Source organism: Nycticebus coucang, chromosome 6 (genome assembly GCF_027406575.1).
Source record: "Nycticebus coucang isolate mNycCou1 chromosome 6, mNycCou1.pri, whole genome shotgun sequence".
Classification (NCBI taxonomy): domain Eukaryota; kingdom Metazoa; phylum Chordata; class Mammalia; order Primates; family Lorisidae; genus Nycticebus; species Nycticebus coucang.
In genome coordinates, this window is record NC_069785.1 from 73,582,995 (window position 1) to 73,600,879 (window position 17,885).

General features: G+C 36.5%; 1 protein-coding gene across 6 annotated transcripts in view; it reads right to left on the reverse strand.

Moving 5' to 3' along the window:
• The window catches only part of UACA (uveal autoantigen with coiled-coil domains and ankyrin repeats), a 109,359-nt gene that overhangs the window by 16,366 nt on the left and 75,108 nt on the right, over nt 1-17,885 (reverse strand). For all 6 annotated transcript variants that reach the window (XM_053594497.1, XM_053594496.1, XM_053594499.1 and 3 more), the window contains 6 exons: nt 13,242-13,312; nt 13,032-13,138; nt 9,962-10,143; nt 8,459-8,496; nt 5,204-5,272; nt 3,657-3,764 (listed from right to left, as the gene is read on the reverse strand). In XM_053594497.1, coding sequence (XP_053450472.1) covers nt 3,657-3,764; nt 5,204-5,272; nt 8,459-8,496; nt 9,962-10,143; nt 13,032-13,138; nt 13,242-13,312 — 575 coding nt within the window. The remainder of the gene's footprint in view (nt 1-3,656; nt 3,765-5,203; nt 5,273-8,458; nt 8,497-9,961; nt 10,144-13,031; nt 13,139-13,241; nt 13,313-17,885) is intronic.

The window sequence follows — 17,885 nt, forward strand, 5'->3', positions numbered from 1 at the left end:
AACACTGAAGAACTGCCCGGATAGTCTAAACCTGTGTGTGACTAAGGGCTTTACTGCAAGATAATTTGGGTAGGCCAACCAGCTAAGGAATACCTCATTTCAGTAATTTTAAGTATTTACTTCCTGGGCTGGAAAGATTCTTTTGGGAAGACTTCCTGGCTGCTGAAGGACTCGCTGACAGTCTTCTGGTAGCTGGGGGGTGTGGTAGGGGTTCTAGGAGGGTCCCAGCACTTAGAATGACACATAGACTTAATCTAGTTGTGTTCTGTATGGTACACCCAACCCTCAGTTATACTCAGTCCCCAGTTCAGAGACTCTGTTTAATCTCTCCAGGGATTCCAGAGATTGAACCTCTAATCTTTTGTTGAGGGTAAAATAGAAAAAAAGGGGCAATTGCAGCTGAATAGAATGAGAGAGGAGATTTAGTGTTCCTTAATCAGACTTTTAACTGATAATTCTACTTTTACACCCAAATGCAGAGGTACCTGGACCCGCCAACTCCTAAGCCTTTTGGGGTTCTACATCATCAACCATTTCACTTTCCCCATTGCTGGCCTCAGATTCTGATTCTCAAGTCTATGCAGTCATTTATCGTTCATTTATCTGCTTTCCAGGTTCACCATGCTCTATTTGTCCTGAAGGATGCTTTTAAAATGTCTCTTACTGTCCCTTGAGTAGAGATAGAATGGAAAAGAAAGTAAATGCTCATGTTCAAGCTATAATCTTAACCTAGATGTGAGTCCTTTAACCATACTATCAACGTTAGTATTTAATTTTTATAATATTAATTTTATCAATGTATTTTATCAAATTCTGGGCTCATCAGCTTCTTATATCCCACATCTTTCCTCTGTATTTACATTTCACTATGCTGAAGTACATTCTTTTTTTAAAAAAATTATTTCAGAATATTATGGGGGCACAAACATTTTGGTTACATAAATTGTTTCTGTAGCATCTGAGTCACATTTATCAGTGTGCCCATCACCCAGATAGTGAGCACTATGCCTGTCAGGTGTGAATTTACCCCACCCTCCTCCCCACCTGCCTGATTTCCAGTGACTATAATTTCCATATGTATACATAAGTGTTGATTAGTTCTAACTTAATGGTGAGTACTTGTGATGTCTATTTTTCCATTCTTGTGATACTTCACTTAGAAGAACGGTCTCCAGTTCCACACAGGTTAATATAAGAGGTGTTCACCATTTTTTATGGCTGAGTAATTTAAACTCCATGGTTTAAATATACCACATTTTTTAATCTACTCATGTATTGATAGGCACTTGGGTTGTTTTCACATCTTTGCAATTGTGAACTGTGCTGCTATAAACATTCAAGTGCAGGGGTTTTTTTGTTTGTTTTTTAATCTCTTTTTCCTTTGACTCACCCAAAGTGATCTATAGATTACATGCAATCTTCATTAAAATAATGTCATTTTTCAGACATCTAGGAAAAATAATTTTACACTTTATATGGAACTGGAAAAGATCATGTATAGCCAAAGCAACCTTAAGCAAAAAGAACAAATCAGTAGGGATTGATTTACCAGACTTCAAGCTACACTACAAGGCTATAATAACCAAAACAGCATGGTTCTAGCATAAGAACAGAGAACAAAGAACATACGGACCAATGGATCAAAACACAGCATCCAGATATAAAATCATCCTCATATTGTCATCTAATCTTTGACAAAGCAGACAAAAATATACACTGAGGAAAAGAACCCCTATTGAATAAATAGTGCTGGGAAAATTTGACAGCCACATGTAGAAGATTGAAACAGGAACCAGACCTCTCACCACTCACAAAAATTAACTAACAATAGATCACAGACTTAAATCTGAAACGATGAGAACCTAGTAGAAAATTTTGGAAAAACTCTAATATACACCAGCCTAGGCAAACAATTTATGAAGATAACCCTTGAAACAATCATAGCAACAACAAAAACAAATATATAGGACCTGATCAAATCACAAGGCTTCTTCACAGCCAAGGAAACAATCAGTAAAACAAAGAGGCAGCCTATAGTATGGGAGAAAATATTTGCATGTTATACATCCAGTAACAGGCTGACAATCAGAATTTACTCAAGTAGATCAGCAAGAAAAAAAGCAAACAACTCCATTAAAAAGCGGGCAAAAGACATGAACAGAAACTTTTCAAAAGAAGATAGACAAATAGCCAAAAAACAAGAAAAACTGCTCAACATCTCTAATCATCAGAGAAGTGCAAACCAAAACCACAATGAGATATCTATCACTTAAGTCCAGTGAGAACAGCTTTTATCAAAAAAGTCCCAAAACAACGAACGCTGGTATGACTGTGGAGGGACAGGGACACTCATACTGTTGGTGGGAATGCAGACTAACACAACCTCTTAAGTACATTCTTTAGCAGTTCTTTTCTAGAGGGTCTATGGAGGCAAATTCTCCCAGTCTTTGGAAAGCTTTTTGGGAGTCATCTAGGTTGAAGGCTCATTTGTATCAGCATTCTGAAGATATTAATGGTCCCTCTTTTTCCCAATACAAATTTTCCTAACAGTCTGACCTTCCCTTCTGGCCACTTTTAAGATCCTCTCTTTAAATCTGATGGTGTATTATTCCAAGTGGTACTTAGCCATGTCTATATTTTTATTTGTACGGCACAATCATCTGAAATCATCTCTTCCTTAAATTCTTAGACATTATCAACAATTATCTGTCTTTGAACTAGACCTGCAAATATTTTATGACTTTTTCTCTCTCTGCCACATCTGGATGAATATTTTATATTATCTAGCAATTCATTCATTTGCTCTTTAACCAATCTAGAGGTTAGCCTGTTGCAACTTTAATCTGAGTAACTATTCTCGGGGCAACTAAATCAACCTAGGGGTAGAGGAAATAGCAAAGACTCAAAGATGATTCTAAGGTTGGTGTGTGGGTAACGGCCAATGTTGTTCTTAGAACAAAGAAAAGGGGGATGACTGATTTGGGAATAAGGTAAACGAATTTACTTTTGTATATATTCAGGTTCAGGAAAATCTGAAATAGCAAGATATTAAAGAGAAAAAATTAGAACCAGAAGGACACAGCTATACCAATCACATATTTACTCTTTAATTTTTGAAATACAAATATTACATAAGATTTCACCTGTGACAAGTCATGTGCATGTGTATTTAAAGAGTGGACTGATTATACTGGTTTTCATGTACATACTACTTTCCCTCTAAAAATAACCATTTATGAATATTACTTGTATTTCTAATTTTTTATACAACAGAGACTACATTACAAATTATTGCTTCTGTGATTTTGTTCATGACAGTACTCTCTGGAATGCTGATACCCTCTCGCTTCCTTCAAAATTCAAGGGAAAGTCCAATCTCCTGCAGGAAGTGTCCCCTCAGAAACAGCCTACACGGATCTCTCACTTTCCTGAAGGTCCCTTGCACTGTCCTTTCTCATTAGTTGCCTTTGTTACTTTACATTAACATTTGACATTAAAAGTTTCACATATAGGGTCTGGTCCCTAGTAAGATATAACTCTCCTCAAGGGTGATGACCTAATTTTATCTCCTTCATCACATCATTAACAATTTGTTATTGATGATAATTACCAGTATTAAAACAGTGTTGGATTCTTTTATAATGCAGATTACTTACCTCATTCAACTGCAATTGTAAACCATTGACTTTATCCAACAGTATTCTTTGTTCTTGCTGCATTCTTCTCAATCTCTCTTTCAAATCTTCATTTTCAATCTCCAAATCCTTAAGTAATAAAGATTACAGGTACTAGACCAATCTTAAAAAAGCAATTCTTTTAAAATAAATTTTTTAGAGTAGTTCACAATCACATACAGATACTTACATATAGAACACATTAAGTACAAAAATATAATAATTTCAATGATATTCAAACAATTTAAAATCTGTAGATCACAAATAATATAGAAAATTACTATTCCATGATATCTAGTAAATGTAAGTATATACTACCAAAGGGAAATCATCATTCTAATAAATAAAAAATAAAAGCATTGCCTAGAAACAGAAAATAGCAGAAGAATATGCCATTTTAACTTCTGCTTAAGACCTCCCAAGTTTATGAGACTATTCTAATGTTTGTGTTAAACTAATCAGCATTTCAGTGTGCTGATAAAACATTAAAGGCACCAATTTAAGAATATAGTTCACTTTCTTGACACTACATAGTAAACTAAAACCAAATAATTTTTTATTTTATTATATTGAAAACAGCTATTCAATTTATAATTTAAAGGTGTTTCACTCATAAAATAAACTATTTAATTATGGTTCTACCTCTGACATAATCCACATAATTATTTTTTGAAAGCTTTGACCAAAATAAAAGGTAAGGAACGTGTGATTAGTTTAACAATTATTTTTCTTTTTTTTTTTTTTTTTTTTTATTGTTGGGGATTCATTGAGGGTACAATAAGCCAGGTTACACTGATTGCAATTGTTAGGTAAAGTCCCTCCTGCAATCATGTCTTGCCCCCATAAAGTGTGACACACACCAAGGCCCCACCCAACAATTATTTTTCTTAATCAAACTAAAATCAAAATACTTCTTTAAAAATTCAGATTTCGGGCGGCGCCTGTGGCTCAAGGAGTAGGGCGCCGGTCCCATATGTTGGAGGTGGTGGGTTCAAACCCAGCCCCAGCCAAAAAAAAAATTCAGATTTCATTTTGTTTACAGTAAAGACCATCACTTTTATCATTATAACTCATTTTGTAAAAAGAGCGTGATATATGGTTTATATAACAATTCATCTAAACCAAAGAGCTGCATAAAGTTGTTAAATTATTTGCTTGTTCAAATGTACATTAATATAATACTTCTTATACCATACTTCTAATGTGATGTAATTCAATTACATAATACTGACCCAAACATTTGTAACAAAGTCAATTCTTTTAGAAAGAAAGAAAACAGACCTACAAGTCATTTTAATGTGCTTTCCTTCCTTCCCCACACTTCTATTGCCCCTATTCTCCCCCTCCCGCTACAGACAACACTAGAGTTCTTTTTAAAGATACCAAGTGAATTTTTTTTCTTTTTACCTGAACATTCTTTTTTTTTTTTTTTTTTTTTGTGGTTTTTGGCTAGGGCTGGGTTTAGAACCCACCACCTCCGGCATATGGGACTGGCGCCCTACTCCTTGAGCCACAGGCGCCACCCTTACCTGAACATTCTGATGCTCCTTCTGGTTTGACTTCATATTTACTTCATCTTGAATGTGGGTCAAATTTCGCTTTGGTAAAACAAGGAAACACAGGTTAGCAAGTATGAGAATATAGAGAAGTATCTTTTCCTCAATAAGCAACACACAGTGACTTTCAGTTTATCCAAAATTAAATTATGCAACACAAAACACAAGGTGGCAGTATTTCCACTTAGAAGCCCCAAATGGAAAGCATCTTTAATAACAGGTTCCAAATGTATCAAATATAATTTTAAAGTACTAAATGATAGAATTTAAAACACTTATAAAAGATTTAATTTTAACTAAAATCATAAATTTTTAAAAAGGAGAGTTTATACTAGGCACTATTCCCAAAAGAAGAATTTACTTTAAAAACTAATTATTTACTTCTCTGCGCATTGCTGAAATAAAATATCAAAAGCATGTTAAGGACAAAACAAGACAATCCTCTGATCCAATCATGTAAAAGATCTCTAAATAATATGTTCTGGTTTTCACACTTACTGATTTGAAACTTTATTCCAGCTTAGAGATTTGCTTTAACAAAAACACGATTATTAAACAACAGAAAAAAATAATTTTTCCCACCCAAACTCATCTTTAAATCTGCGCAGTAACTAATTTAGAAAGCTATTCCTTTCTTCCTTTTTTAGAGTTAAAAAAAAGCTATTATCTTAATTCTCCAAGATAATTTTTTTCATGTTTGGTATTACTTGAGTTTTGTTCAAGTTTTTAAACTATTATTCTAATGTGTTTGATCTGGAATAAGAGAGACAGGTCTCATTAAAAAGATATTCTATATCACAATATGGCCCAAACTACGTTCTAGACTTATTCCTTCTACCAACGGATTGTTCTTCAAGTGGAATCTGACGTCTTCTCACATATTACTTTCATTTCCAGCCTTCTCTCCACTGCCTTCACTCTCCATCCTACCCTACCTCAGATACAGTAAATCAACCCATTCTTTTGGTCCATCTTCTTGACAAAGCCTTATTAGCACACTAAAAGGACCTCTCTTGCACCTCCGACTCCTGATGTGATCCTATGAACCACTGATTGGGCGCTCATGTCCTGCCTTCTGCTGCGTATCTGTTAGCCAGTTCCCAGTGGATATGTATCCAAAGACCTTATCATATAAGGGTCTTCTTAATCTGGCACCTGATTACTTTTAAAGGCTCGTCCTGCTCTCTCCACTCCTGCCTTAGTGGCCTTCTGCTGCCCACTGGCATGTTAAACATGCTCCCTCAGCAAGGGCTTGGTACCTGCCTTTCCCTCAACCTGTGAGGCTTCTTCGACCCACCTACCCCTCTCTCTTTTTACCCCTTAATCCTGCTTTGTTTTTCTGCATAGCATGTGCCATAATACTAAATATTTACTTGTTTATTGTTCATTCTCACTATGCTAGGAGCTCCATGAGGACAGGGACTTTGTATATTAAACCATCCCCAGCACTGAGAATACGATTGGCATATTGCAGGTGTTTAACAGAAACCTAAGGAACCAACAATTAAATAAGCCTTACATTTACAATTACACAAGGTTTCTTGATAACAGGGATTACATGTCCCTTAGAATAGGTAGAACAAATTCTACCTACAGCAGATATTAATAAGTATATTAAATAATGGAAACACAGTAATTAGAAGCCAATAATCTGTTTCTAATAAAATATAAACTCCTTATAAGTACTTAGATAACTCCTATAGCACTAAGCAGAGTACCCTTCCCATAATATTCAATAATCTTTACTTTAAATATCTGTATATTTTAGGAATGATTTTTCTCTAATTCTATGGGAGATGGCTGGTACAGGCATAACAGTGTATGTTTTACTTGACTCTACTCCCACTGAGGTTATATGAGGAACAGGAGAGCAGTTTGGAGCAGTTGCTCCAGATGGGAAAATGCCAACAGACATGACCATGCATGAACGTATTACTAAATTCAGATGGACTGGAAAGGGAAACAAGCTTTCGGATAGCTTTCAGATTCAGGTGAGAGGTAGAGAAATGATGTAGAATGATGATCAGAGTTGCTCAGAAGGTACCTGATTACTTTCTCTTCAGGGTTTGGAAATGCTCAGGTTCCTCTCACTAGAGAAAAGCTGAAAGCCTGGAAGGGAAGAGCCAGCAGGAAAGGAAAGCTGCCTACACTCGCTTCTGAGCCAGAGTGCTGTAACCCAACCACTTAATTCAATGTAAACAGATGGGGAAAACATAAGACAAACTAGAACACAAAACCAAGGTTAAATAGTGATTTCATAATAAAAATTAGCACAAAGTATTAATTATTTCATGTATTAAGCTATTTTGTAAAGTCCTCAATTAAATATACACAGAGAAAAAGAATGAAGAGAAATAAAAATGTTAATAGCAGCACGGAAATCACAATATATAATCAGTTCTGAATTCTGTTCTCTTCATTTCTTACTGCATTGTAAGAATTTGCCTGTAACAGTAAATACTAGGCTTTGTTATTAAGGGAGAATAAGGGGAAACTGTCTATGACCTGGCAAGCAAAAATTCCCACTTAATACTTCAAAGAGCTGGATGTTCAAGGTCCTCCTCAGGAGGCTCTTCATTTCCCATTAGAGATATTCATTGTAATTAAAATACATTGTTTCAAACTGAGTGACAGTATCTTGATAGGACCTCATGATCTTAATTCCTAGGTTCTATCTAGCCATGATTAACTGAGAAAAGAGACAGAATACATTTGGTAGGGCACAGTGGCTCATGCCTGTAATCCTAGCACTCTGGGAGGCTGAGGCAGGCAGACTACTTGAGCTGAGGAGTTCCAGATCAGCCTGAGCAAGAGCAAGACCCCAACCTCTACGAAAAATTGAAACATTAGCCGAACATGTGGTGGGCACCTATAATCCTAGCTACTGGGGAGGCTGAGGAAGGAGGATTGCTTGAGCGTAGGAGTTTGAAGCTGCTGTGAGCTAAGCTGATGCCACAGCATTCTACCCAGGGCAACAGAGTGAGACTCTGTCTCAAAAAAAAAAAAAAGAGAGAGAGAGAGAATACATTTAAACTCAGAACAGTTATACATGATCATTAACTTTTTCTACTGAGTACTTTACTTATATTGCATAATACATATAATTTTTTAAAACTAAATTAAGATCTAGGGCAGCACCTGTGGCTCAAAGGAGTGGGGTGCTGGCCCCATATGCCGGAGGAGGCGGGTTCAAACCCAGCCCCAGCCCCAAAAAAAATTAAGATCTACCTGTTGCAAAGATGGTCCTTTCTTCCAAAGTTCTCTACCTAAAGATTTAAAAAGGTAAAGAGAGAAACACAGACACAGATTAGTTTGAAGACATACATACTCTCTAATTATATAATTGAGTTAATATTAAATAAATAAATTTTAAAGTTTCCTCTAAAGCTTACTACTTTTTAGTTTTATTTCTAAAACTTATACGTACAAGTGGAATATCATTTTTGGCTACAAAATTAGCAAATTGTTCTTATAACAATATACAGGTAAATAGTATTCAATTCTAGGGAAGAGAAGCAGCTAAAAAAAAAAGAAAATGGGAAATTTATAACACTCCTAAACTGCAAGACAATTTATGAATATATACCAAAGTCTTAAAGAAATGTGCATGTCCTGAAACCCAGTGATTTAATTTCTAGAAATTGATCCTAAGAGGTAACAAAAAGACACTAAAAAATTTATGCATAAGTATAGTCAATAACATTTTAGTATTAGTGAAAAAACCATAAATAAACACTACCTATAGAAAATTGCTTCATAAAATGAAATTCAAATAAATGGAATCTTATGCATCAGCGAAAACTACGCTATGAAAAAATATTTATTTATGAGAGAAAAGCCTTCAAAATATATCACATAAAAAAGTAAGCCAGGTGCAGAGGCTCACACCTGTAATCCTAGCACGCTGGGAGGCTGAGGCAGGTGCACTGCTTGAGCCTAATTTGAGACCAGCCTGAGTAAGAGCATGACCTCATCTCTACTAAAAATAGAAAAACTATCTGGGCATCATGGGGGGTGCCTGTAGTCCTAGCTACTTGGGAGGCTAAAGCAGGAGGATTGCTTGAGCCCAAGAGTTTGAGGTTGTTGTGAGCCATGAGGCTACAGCACTCCACCCAGGGTGACAGGGTGAGATTCTGTCTCAAAAAAAAATAATAAGGAATCTACAACTCAGCATTATAGAGGATCTCAATTGTATGCATAGGGAAAAGATGAGAAGGATATTCCTTGAAATGTTAACAGAGGCTCCTAAGCAGTAGGATGAGTGAAAAAATATTCATTGTGTTTTTCTGTATTTTACAGCTTTTCTTTATGTACCATAGAAAAATACTTGGCATACGCATTTGATAAATATCAGTTGAATATTTCATGTACATGTTTAAGTAATAATTCTTTCTTTAAAACTTTTAAGTATCAAAGTTAGAAGTTTCACCCTTCTTTATGAAAAACGTTAGTGAAATACTTGAATTGACTCTTCCTTTTCAGTTCTTAAATTATTCCATAAGGTATCAGCGTTTACTTGATAAAATTAGAAGATACATGAAACACACTGCCTCAAACTGCCTTACACCTGTGATGTAAGTAGGAAATCCAGAAACAGAGGGAGATGAACCAATACCATTTAACAGTGAGGAATGTTTTACTTCTTACAAATTGTAGTTCTACTACCTAAGTTTTTAAAAAAACTGCTCTTTATTAGTGTGGAATTTTCTAGTTACAGAAAAATGCTGATACCTTTGTTGGTATTTTCTGATGCAGTCTTCAACAATGTTAGAATGTCCAGATTGTCACCAATTCTTGCATAGTAAGAACTATCATGGCCAAGGGCATCCACCAAGTTTACATCAGCACCATTTTTAATTAAGACTTCTACTGCATCTCTGCAACCATACTCGCAACCTAGCATGAGAGCAGTTCTAAAATGGAAAAAGAAAGAGTATAAAAGACGTTGAGAAAAATCCAAAGAAATATTTCAGATATATTCTGTCAGAGGCCTCCTTCTTAAAGAACAGATACTACTCTGAGAGGTCCTATCTGTTATACATACATATTTTACTTTGTATTATCTTATATTTTAACTTCATTGCATTTATTTAAAAAATTGCTTTTTGTCTTAGGTTGCAGAGCTAAAATCTCTTATCTCATATACTTTAATTACTTCTACTACCAAACAAACATTTATTCCACTTCAATAACCTACAGGTATATAATCACTACAAAATTCCTCAACAACTGATGCTGTCACCCCATCTGCTCAAAACCCAACTATTCAAGTCTCTTCAAGAATTAAACCACATCATGCAACCTCCCCTATAAGTCTCTTCTTCTCCCACAGAGGAATCAGATTCCATTCCTGATATTCCTGCTTAGAAGCCCTGCTTCTCCTACCTGAGGACCTTCACGTCTTCACATTTAAGTTTTCTCAAATAAACTTTCCTCAACTAACCCCATGCAATACGGACCGACGCTTTATTCTACTGTGATGGATCCATCAGCACTTAAACACTTCACAGTATATTAGCAATATGAATTATGCAACAAAACAATTAAACTGTCATGAAAATTTAGAAGGATCCTAGAAATTATGTTCTCCAATCCTCTTTTTGTATTGGTGAGGGAACCAACACCTAATGAAATGAAGTGACTTATTTTATACCTTTCTTCTACTGTGAAGGATGGATTTCATAAGGAAACTGACACCTGTACTCTGGTATATAGGTTCCATTTCTTATATCCCCATCCCACTTCCTAACCTCCCATAGTTGCTGGTATAAAAATATATACACAATGGGCACTAAGAAAGTTTGTTATTAGGTTAAAAAAATACTGTAAAATAGGATAAAAAAAACTGCAGTATACAGTGTCATAAACTAAAGTTATAAATTATTTTTAAAGCCATCTGCTATCTAGTCTATACGATATTTATATTATACTACCACATTGACTTTTTGTGAACTTCCAATGAAAAAACATAGATAAAAGTTCTTTTAAAAAGAAAAATATAATAGTTATAAAAATATAAGGCATTATCCTTGCATCAACTAAGACCATCCCTCTCTCACCCTAAATTTAATTTTAAAATTGAATTTCCTTAATCATGTTTGGAATTAGATTATAGTATCTGTAAAAACAAAGTAATATAAAAAGTCTCCTTTCTCAGCCATATTAATGATTTAATTGCTTAAGAATGTCCTCCTTCGGGCAGCGCCTGTGGCTCAATGAGCAGGGCACCAGCCCCACATACGGAGGGTGTGGGTTCAATCCCGGCCCCGGTCAAACTGCAAAATAAAAAAAATGGCCAGGCGTTGTGGTGGGCGCCTGTAGTCCCAGCTCCTCGGGAGGCTGAGGCAAGAGAATCGCCTAAGCCCAAGAGCTGGAGGTTGCTGTGAGCTGTGATGCCACAGCACTCTACCAAGGGTGGCAAAGTGAGACTCTGTCTCTAAAAAAAAAAAGAATGTCCTCCTTTGAGGTATCTGAAAAATAAAAACAGAGCTATAAAATCTGATAAAGGACTATTTTTCATATTTATCTACTTCCAATGAACTACTAACCATACAATACATGTTTAGAAGAATAAAATTAAGTTAAAAAATGCCAGGCATGGTGCCTCATGCCTGTATGTAATACTAGTACTCTGGGAAACCAAGAGTAGATTGCCTGAGCTCTGGAGTTTGAGACCAGCCTGAACAAGAGCATCTCTAAAAATAGCTGAGTGTTGTGGCGGGCACCTATAGTTCCAGCTACACAGGAGGCTGAGGCAAAAGGATTGCTTGAGCTCAAGAGTTTGAGGTTATTGTTAGCTATGATGCCACAGCACTCTATCCAAGATGGCAAAGTGAGACTCTCTCTCAAAATAAATTAATTAAAAGAAACAACAATTTTACTTGTTATTAATTATCTACAAATTCCAGAAGTTTTACTTTAATTTCTTATAAGTACTTCAATTAATAGAGAAGATGTATTGCAGCTACCTTGTAATCAGAATTTTAACACAGCAAGCACCATGATACATGACTGCTAGAGAAGCAGATAGGGAAAACTTTGGATAGAAATCATTAGACCATACCAACTAAAATCATATCAAATAAAGAAGCAAAAGTAAACTAACTAAATCTTGGGGTACAGATTTATAGACTCAGTTTAGAAAAGGAGACATCACTGTGCCCTGCCAGGGGAAGCAGACAAAACACCCTGAGAAAAATCTATACTGAAATGTGTTAAGCTCCAAGACACTCAGGAACTATTTTACTCTGAGAAAATTCACTACTGTAGACTATAGAAGGGTTTTTTGTTTTGTTTTGTTTTGTTTGTTTCATTTCTGAAACAGTCACTTTGTCACCCTGGTAGAGTGCCATGGGGTCATGGCTCACAGCAACTTCAGACTCTTGGGCTCCTCAAGCAATTCTCTTGCCTCAGCCTCCCAAATAGCTGGGACTACAGGTACCCGCCACAATGCCCAGCTAAGAAGTTTTTTATTCTTTTACTTTATACCTTATTTCATCAAGTTTAAAACAACAGGGATATAATTCCACTTTCCTTCAGTGCTTTGACCCAAACCTGACCCTAATCATTGTTTTTATTCAGCATTTACCCTATCATCTCTCCCTATTTCCTTCTCCACTCTTTTTTCAGCAGGCTTTGAAGAAAAATGAGAAGTGGATGCTATTTCCAAGAAAGAACAAGCCAAGAAAGAGAAGAAAGGGGGAGACAAAGCCAAGCCACAGCACAGGGGTGCTGCTGCGACTGGGCCTTTCCATCCCTATACATCCAGATAGCTTCAGGGGAGCCAGGATAAAAGAATTACCTGTTTTGTTTGTCTCTGGAATTAACATCTGCTCCTCTATCTATCAGCAGTTGACATATTGTTGGCCTACACATCTGAGTAGCCAGAACAAGTGGTGTCCGCCCATCCTAAGCAACAGGAAAAATACAATAGCACTAAGACAACGAATCTCCCAAGACATAAAACTTAAAATACATGAGCTGAAATGAGAATAAACATAAACTGACTTACTACATCTTTGGCATTCACAGAGGCCCCATGGTCGCAAAGCAGCTGTATGCTGGAAGGACAGTCTGCCATTGCTTTAAGGAACAAAGGAAAATGATAAATGATGAACATCTGTTGGTGAGACACATGGTATTTTTCTAGGTCCAGATAAGGCATAAATTCTTTAATTTCTAAACTACCAAACTTCACATCCCTCACTCATAGTTTAGCATTATAAGCATCAATTTCTATATGAAAATCAGTTAGACAAGATAATTTTGTAAGTTTTTAATAATTTATTAGGACCAAGGAATATTGTCGACCTTCTAAGGGTAAGCATAAATGAAAATCAAGCTTAAGTTTTGTATTTATAGTGTATATTTTTTAAACACTTGATCCTTGAAGTATTAGCTCAGAGTTTTTAAAGAGTCATATTCATCTTTTATATAAAAGTCACAGTAAAGTATGAATCACACGATTCATATTTCCTTGGAAAAGCAGACATCACAATGTCTACCCTTAATGATGCAGAGTTGGGTCATTTTGCTAAAAATTATAAAATCACATTATGCTTTCTTGCCTAATGCTAAAAGTTCATATTTAGATTAGGGAAAAATTATTGTCAAACTCATAAAATACAATTTTTACAATCCCTATGATTTTTTTTATTTTTTTTATTTTTTGAGACAGAGCCTCAAGCTGTTGCCCTGAGTAGAGTACGTGGCATCACAGCTCACAGCAACCTCCAACTCCTGGGCTTAAGCGATTCCCTTGCCTCAGCCTCCCAAGTAGCTGGGACTACAGGTGCCCGCCACGATGCCCGGCTATTTTTTGGTTGTAGTTGGTATTGTTGTTTGGCGGGCCCGGTCTGGATTCGAACCCGCCAGCTCTGGTATATGTGGCTGGCACCTTAGCCGCTTGAGCTACAGGTGCCAAGCCCCCATGATTTTTTTTAAGCCTTGAGTAATATAAATTATTAGCATAAAAGTACTGACCAAGTCAGCATTTTCTTGGTGACACTCAATAAAAATCAAGCAAATTTTCATTCCTCATGTCTATAATTCAGGAAATCCTTTATATGAAATGTATAATCAATCTTAAAAATAAACCTAATCAAAATATATTAATTCAAGATGAGAAAATTAGCAACAATCCAGATCCAATTATTAAGAAAAAATGTAAAGCATAATAAATGCCAGAATTATAATAAAGGCATCTATAGAAAATAGTACCTATTTTACATTACAAATGAAGTTTATGGACACCCAGTATATTTAATATATAAAGTCAGTATTACTAGATGACAAAGATTGTGAGCTGTTCACCAAATTCTAATTGTCCTCTCTATCGTGGTCAAGTAGTAACTCACCTACAGACCACACTTCCCAATCTCCCTTACGGCTATGCTTGGCTGTATGACCTACATCTTGCCAGAGAAATCTGACCTTAGCAATGTGTGTTACTTCTGAATCCAGCTAAGCCTTAAAGATCTATTACACCGTCTTCCATAATCTTTTCCCTTCCTGTAAGCAGAGTTATGGAGGTACCTGCTACCAACTTTAGCCTCAATGTGGAGGACAACATTCTGGAAGACGGTAGAACTGTAAAATGGAAGAAATATGGGTCCCTGAAATACCCTCCTGTCCAGCCAATCTGAATGTGAGGACTATGACATGAAAGAAATAAACTCTGAACTTTTTTTAAGTGATTGTTATTTTATGGTCTTTTTGTTATAGCAGCTTAGTCTTAGCCCTAAGACAAAAACTGCTATCAGGGTGGAGAATTGCTGTAACGAGTACCTAAAATTTACTATACTGGTTAGTGGTTGGGTAGTAGATAGTAAACATATTTCAGGATAGTAAATAAAGATATTTCATGCTGGTCATTATTCTTATGCTGAAACATTTAATGCAACTATCACCTGTGATAATTTAGAAGGTATACCATGTGAATACAGAGCACTTTCAGGTGAAACAACAGAAACAGCCAGTATGTTAGTGCATATTACCAGCTGCTGTTTTTAGCAAGATACTAAAGGAAATAGATGAGCTCAAGCAAGAATTAACCAGTTTGGGAACTGGGATGGAAGGAAATAAAGAGTCTATATATGGGACCTCACAAATGTGCTGAAGCCAATTGTGTCTTTACAGCAGACAGTACGATATAAAGCTGATGTTGCTCACAATTTTTCTAAAAGACAGTAAGTAGAAAAGGAAAAAAAAATGATCAAGTCTTGGAATAAAGATTAAACTGAAGATGCTATATTCCCACCCAAGACTACTATTTCAGATGGCTTTAAAAGTAGTAGCCATTAAAATGAGGTAGACAATTATTAGTCTAGAAATAAAGGAGGGTGAAGAACCATGTGTCCAGGAAATAACTCTGGAGATGGTTCCTGGCATATGGAAGTGGCTGGCAACGGACCAAAAACTTATCAAAGTTTAGAGGGAAAAGTACTATCCAAAATTCTAAAAGCCCAACCAGCTAAAATTCATGATTGTTCCAGCCCTTAAGCTGCCTTTTCAGAAGACATATTCTCCAACATCCAATCTGTGGCCCTGGAGGAAACAGACAAGTAAGACCCTGCCAGAGGCAGAACCAGGAGCCACAAAGGCAACAGGGCAGGAGAAGGGAAGCCAACCAAAACATTTACCCCAAGACTACTGTAAGAAGTCTTCCTAGTTTTGCTCACCAAGATTTGATACCAGTTGTTAATGACTAATGACTGCTGTTTTGTTTCCCTGTTCTCCCCTTTCTGAAAAGTAGTCTTTATTTTACATACACAATTCATGTTCCATTACTGTAAATTGTAAGGAGCAGATGTCCTCTCTTTGAGTTTATAGCTGACTAGATAAGAAGAGTTACCACAGAGCCAAAAAGAGAGAACTGAAAGGCCAGGCACAATGGCTCACTCCTATAATCCTAGCACTCTGGGAGGACAAGGCAGATGGACTGCTTGAGCTCAGGAGTTCGAGACCAGCCTGAGCAAAAGTAAACCCCATCTTCACTAAAAATAGAAAAACTAGCTGGGTGTTGTGGTGGGCACTGTTGTGGATGCCTATACTCCCAACTACTTGGGAGGCTGAGGCAAGAGGATTACTCAAGCCTAAGAGTTTGTGCTGTTATAGCTGTGAGCTGAGCTATAACAGCACAGTACTCTACCTAGGGCAACAAAGTAAAACTGTCTCAAAAAAAAAAAAAAAAAAAGACAAGAGAAAGAGAGAGAACTAAACTGAATGTCACCCAGAAATCCTAGACTTTGAGCTACCAGGAATAACTGAATGGGTTTATGTATCCTCTCCCTTTAAGAGGTGATGAAGGGTTCTGGGGGAAGTAAGGACTTAGGAATGTCCGGAAAGCCATAAGGTTGGACTACAGCAGAAAACACAGTTTTCAACAAAATTTGTTCTCCCCTTCTTCTACTGTTTAGTAGCTGGGACATGACTACATTTCTGAGACTCTTGTATAAACACAGCCAGTTGACTTTGCCATTATCAGTGGAACATAAATGGAGGGTTATTTACCATTTCCAAGTCTGAGCCTTAGACTTTGGGCATGTGCTCTTCTACACTCTTTCCCCTTCCTGCTAACTAGACAGAACATGGCCTTAACTACAACTTTGCTTCAACCCTGTAGCTGGGGAAACACCCGGAGGAAAGTTGAAGATGGAAAAATTCAGCTCATAAATGACCATGAGTCCTTCACCAATGTATACCACTTAACAATTTTTTTTTTTTTTGTAGAGACAGAGTCTCACTTTATGGCCCTCGGTAGAGTGCCGTGGCCTCACACAGCTCACAGCAACCTCCAACTCCTGGGCTTAAGCGATTCTCTTGCCTCAGCCTCCCGAGTAGATGAACTTAATAAATAGCTGATATTGAAGTTCTTTTTTTACAGCAACTTAGTCTCCATCCTAATATATCTACTAACAAATAGTAAGATTCATCCGTCAAGTTGTACCAATTTTGAACACAGGGATAATAAAATCTATGGTTGATTCACAGGGGTCAATGTAAGATTCAAATGATAAAGTGTGTAAAATGTCTCAAAGGAGTAGGGCACCAGCCCCGGCCAAAAACCATAAAAGGGAAAAAAAATAAATAAAAGAACCTGATGTTTGGGCGGCACTTGTAGCTCAAAGGAGTAGGGCGTGGGCCCTATATGCTGGAGGTGGCAGGTTCAAACCCAGCCCCAGGCCAAAAACTGCAAAAAAAAAAAAAAGGCTTTGCAAAAATAGTAATACCCTCTTCCCCGAAAATAAGACATCCTCCGAAAATAAGACCTACTTACAGGAAAGATAAGACGTCCCCTGAAAATAAGACCTAGCGTGTCTTTGGAAGCACACCTTAAAATAAGATGGGGAAACCGGGTACTACTCTATATAAAAACAAAAAGGAAAAAAATACATTGAGTGAGAAATTAAACTATTATGAAAATACATAAAATGCAAAAAGAAAAAACTAAAAAAACTAAGGTATAAAATTTTAAAGGAAATTCCAAGTATAATACATCTTTTTTTGTTTTGTTTTGTTTTTGGCCAGGGCTGGGTTTGAACTTGCCACCTCTGGCATATGGGGCCAGTGCCCTACTCCTTTGAGCCACGGGCACCGCCCAGCCAAGTATAATACATCTTTAATGCAGACCATTTTAATTTACTCATATATTACA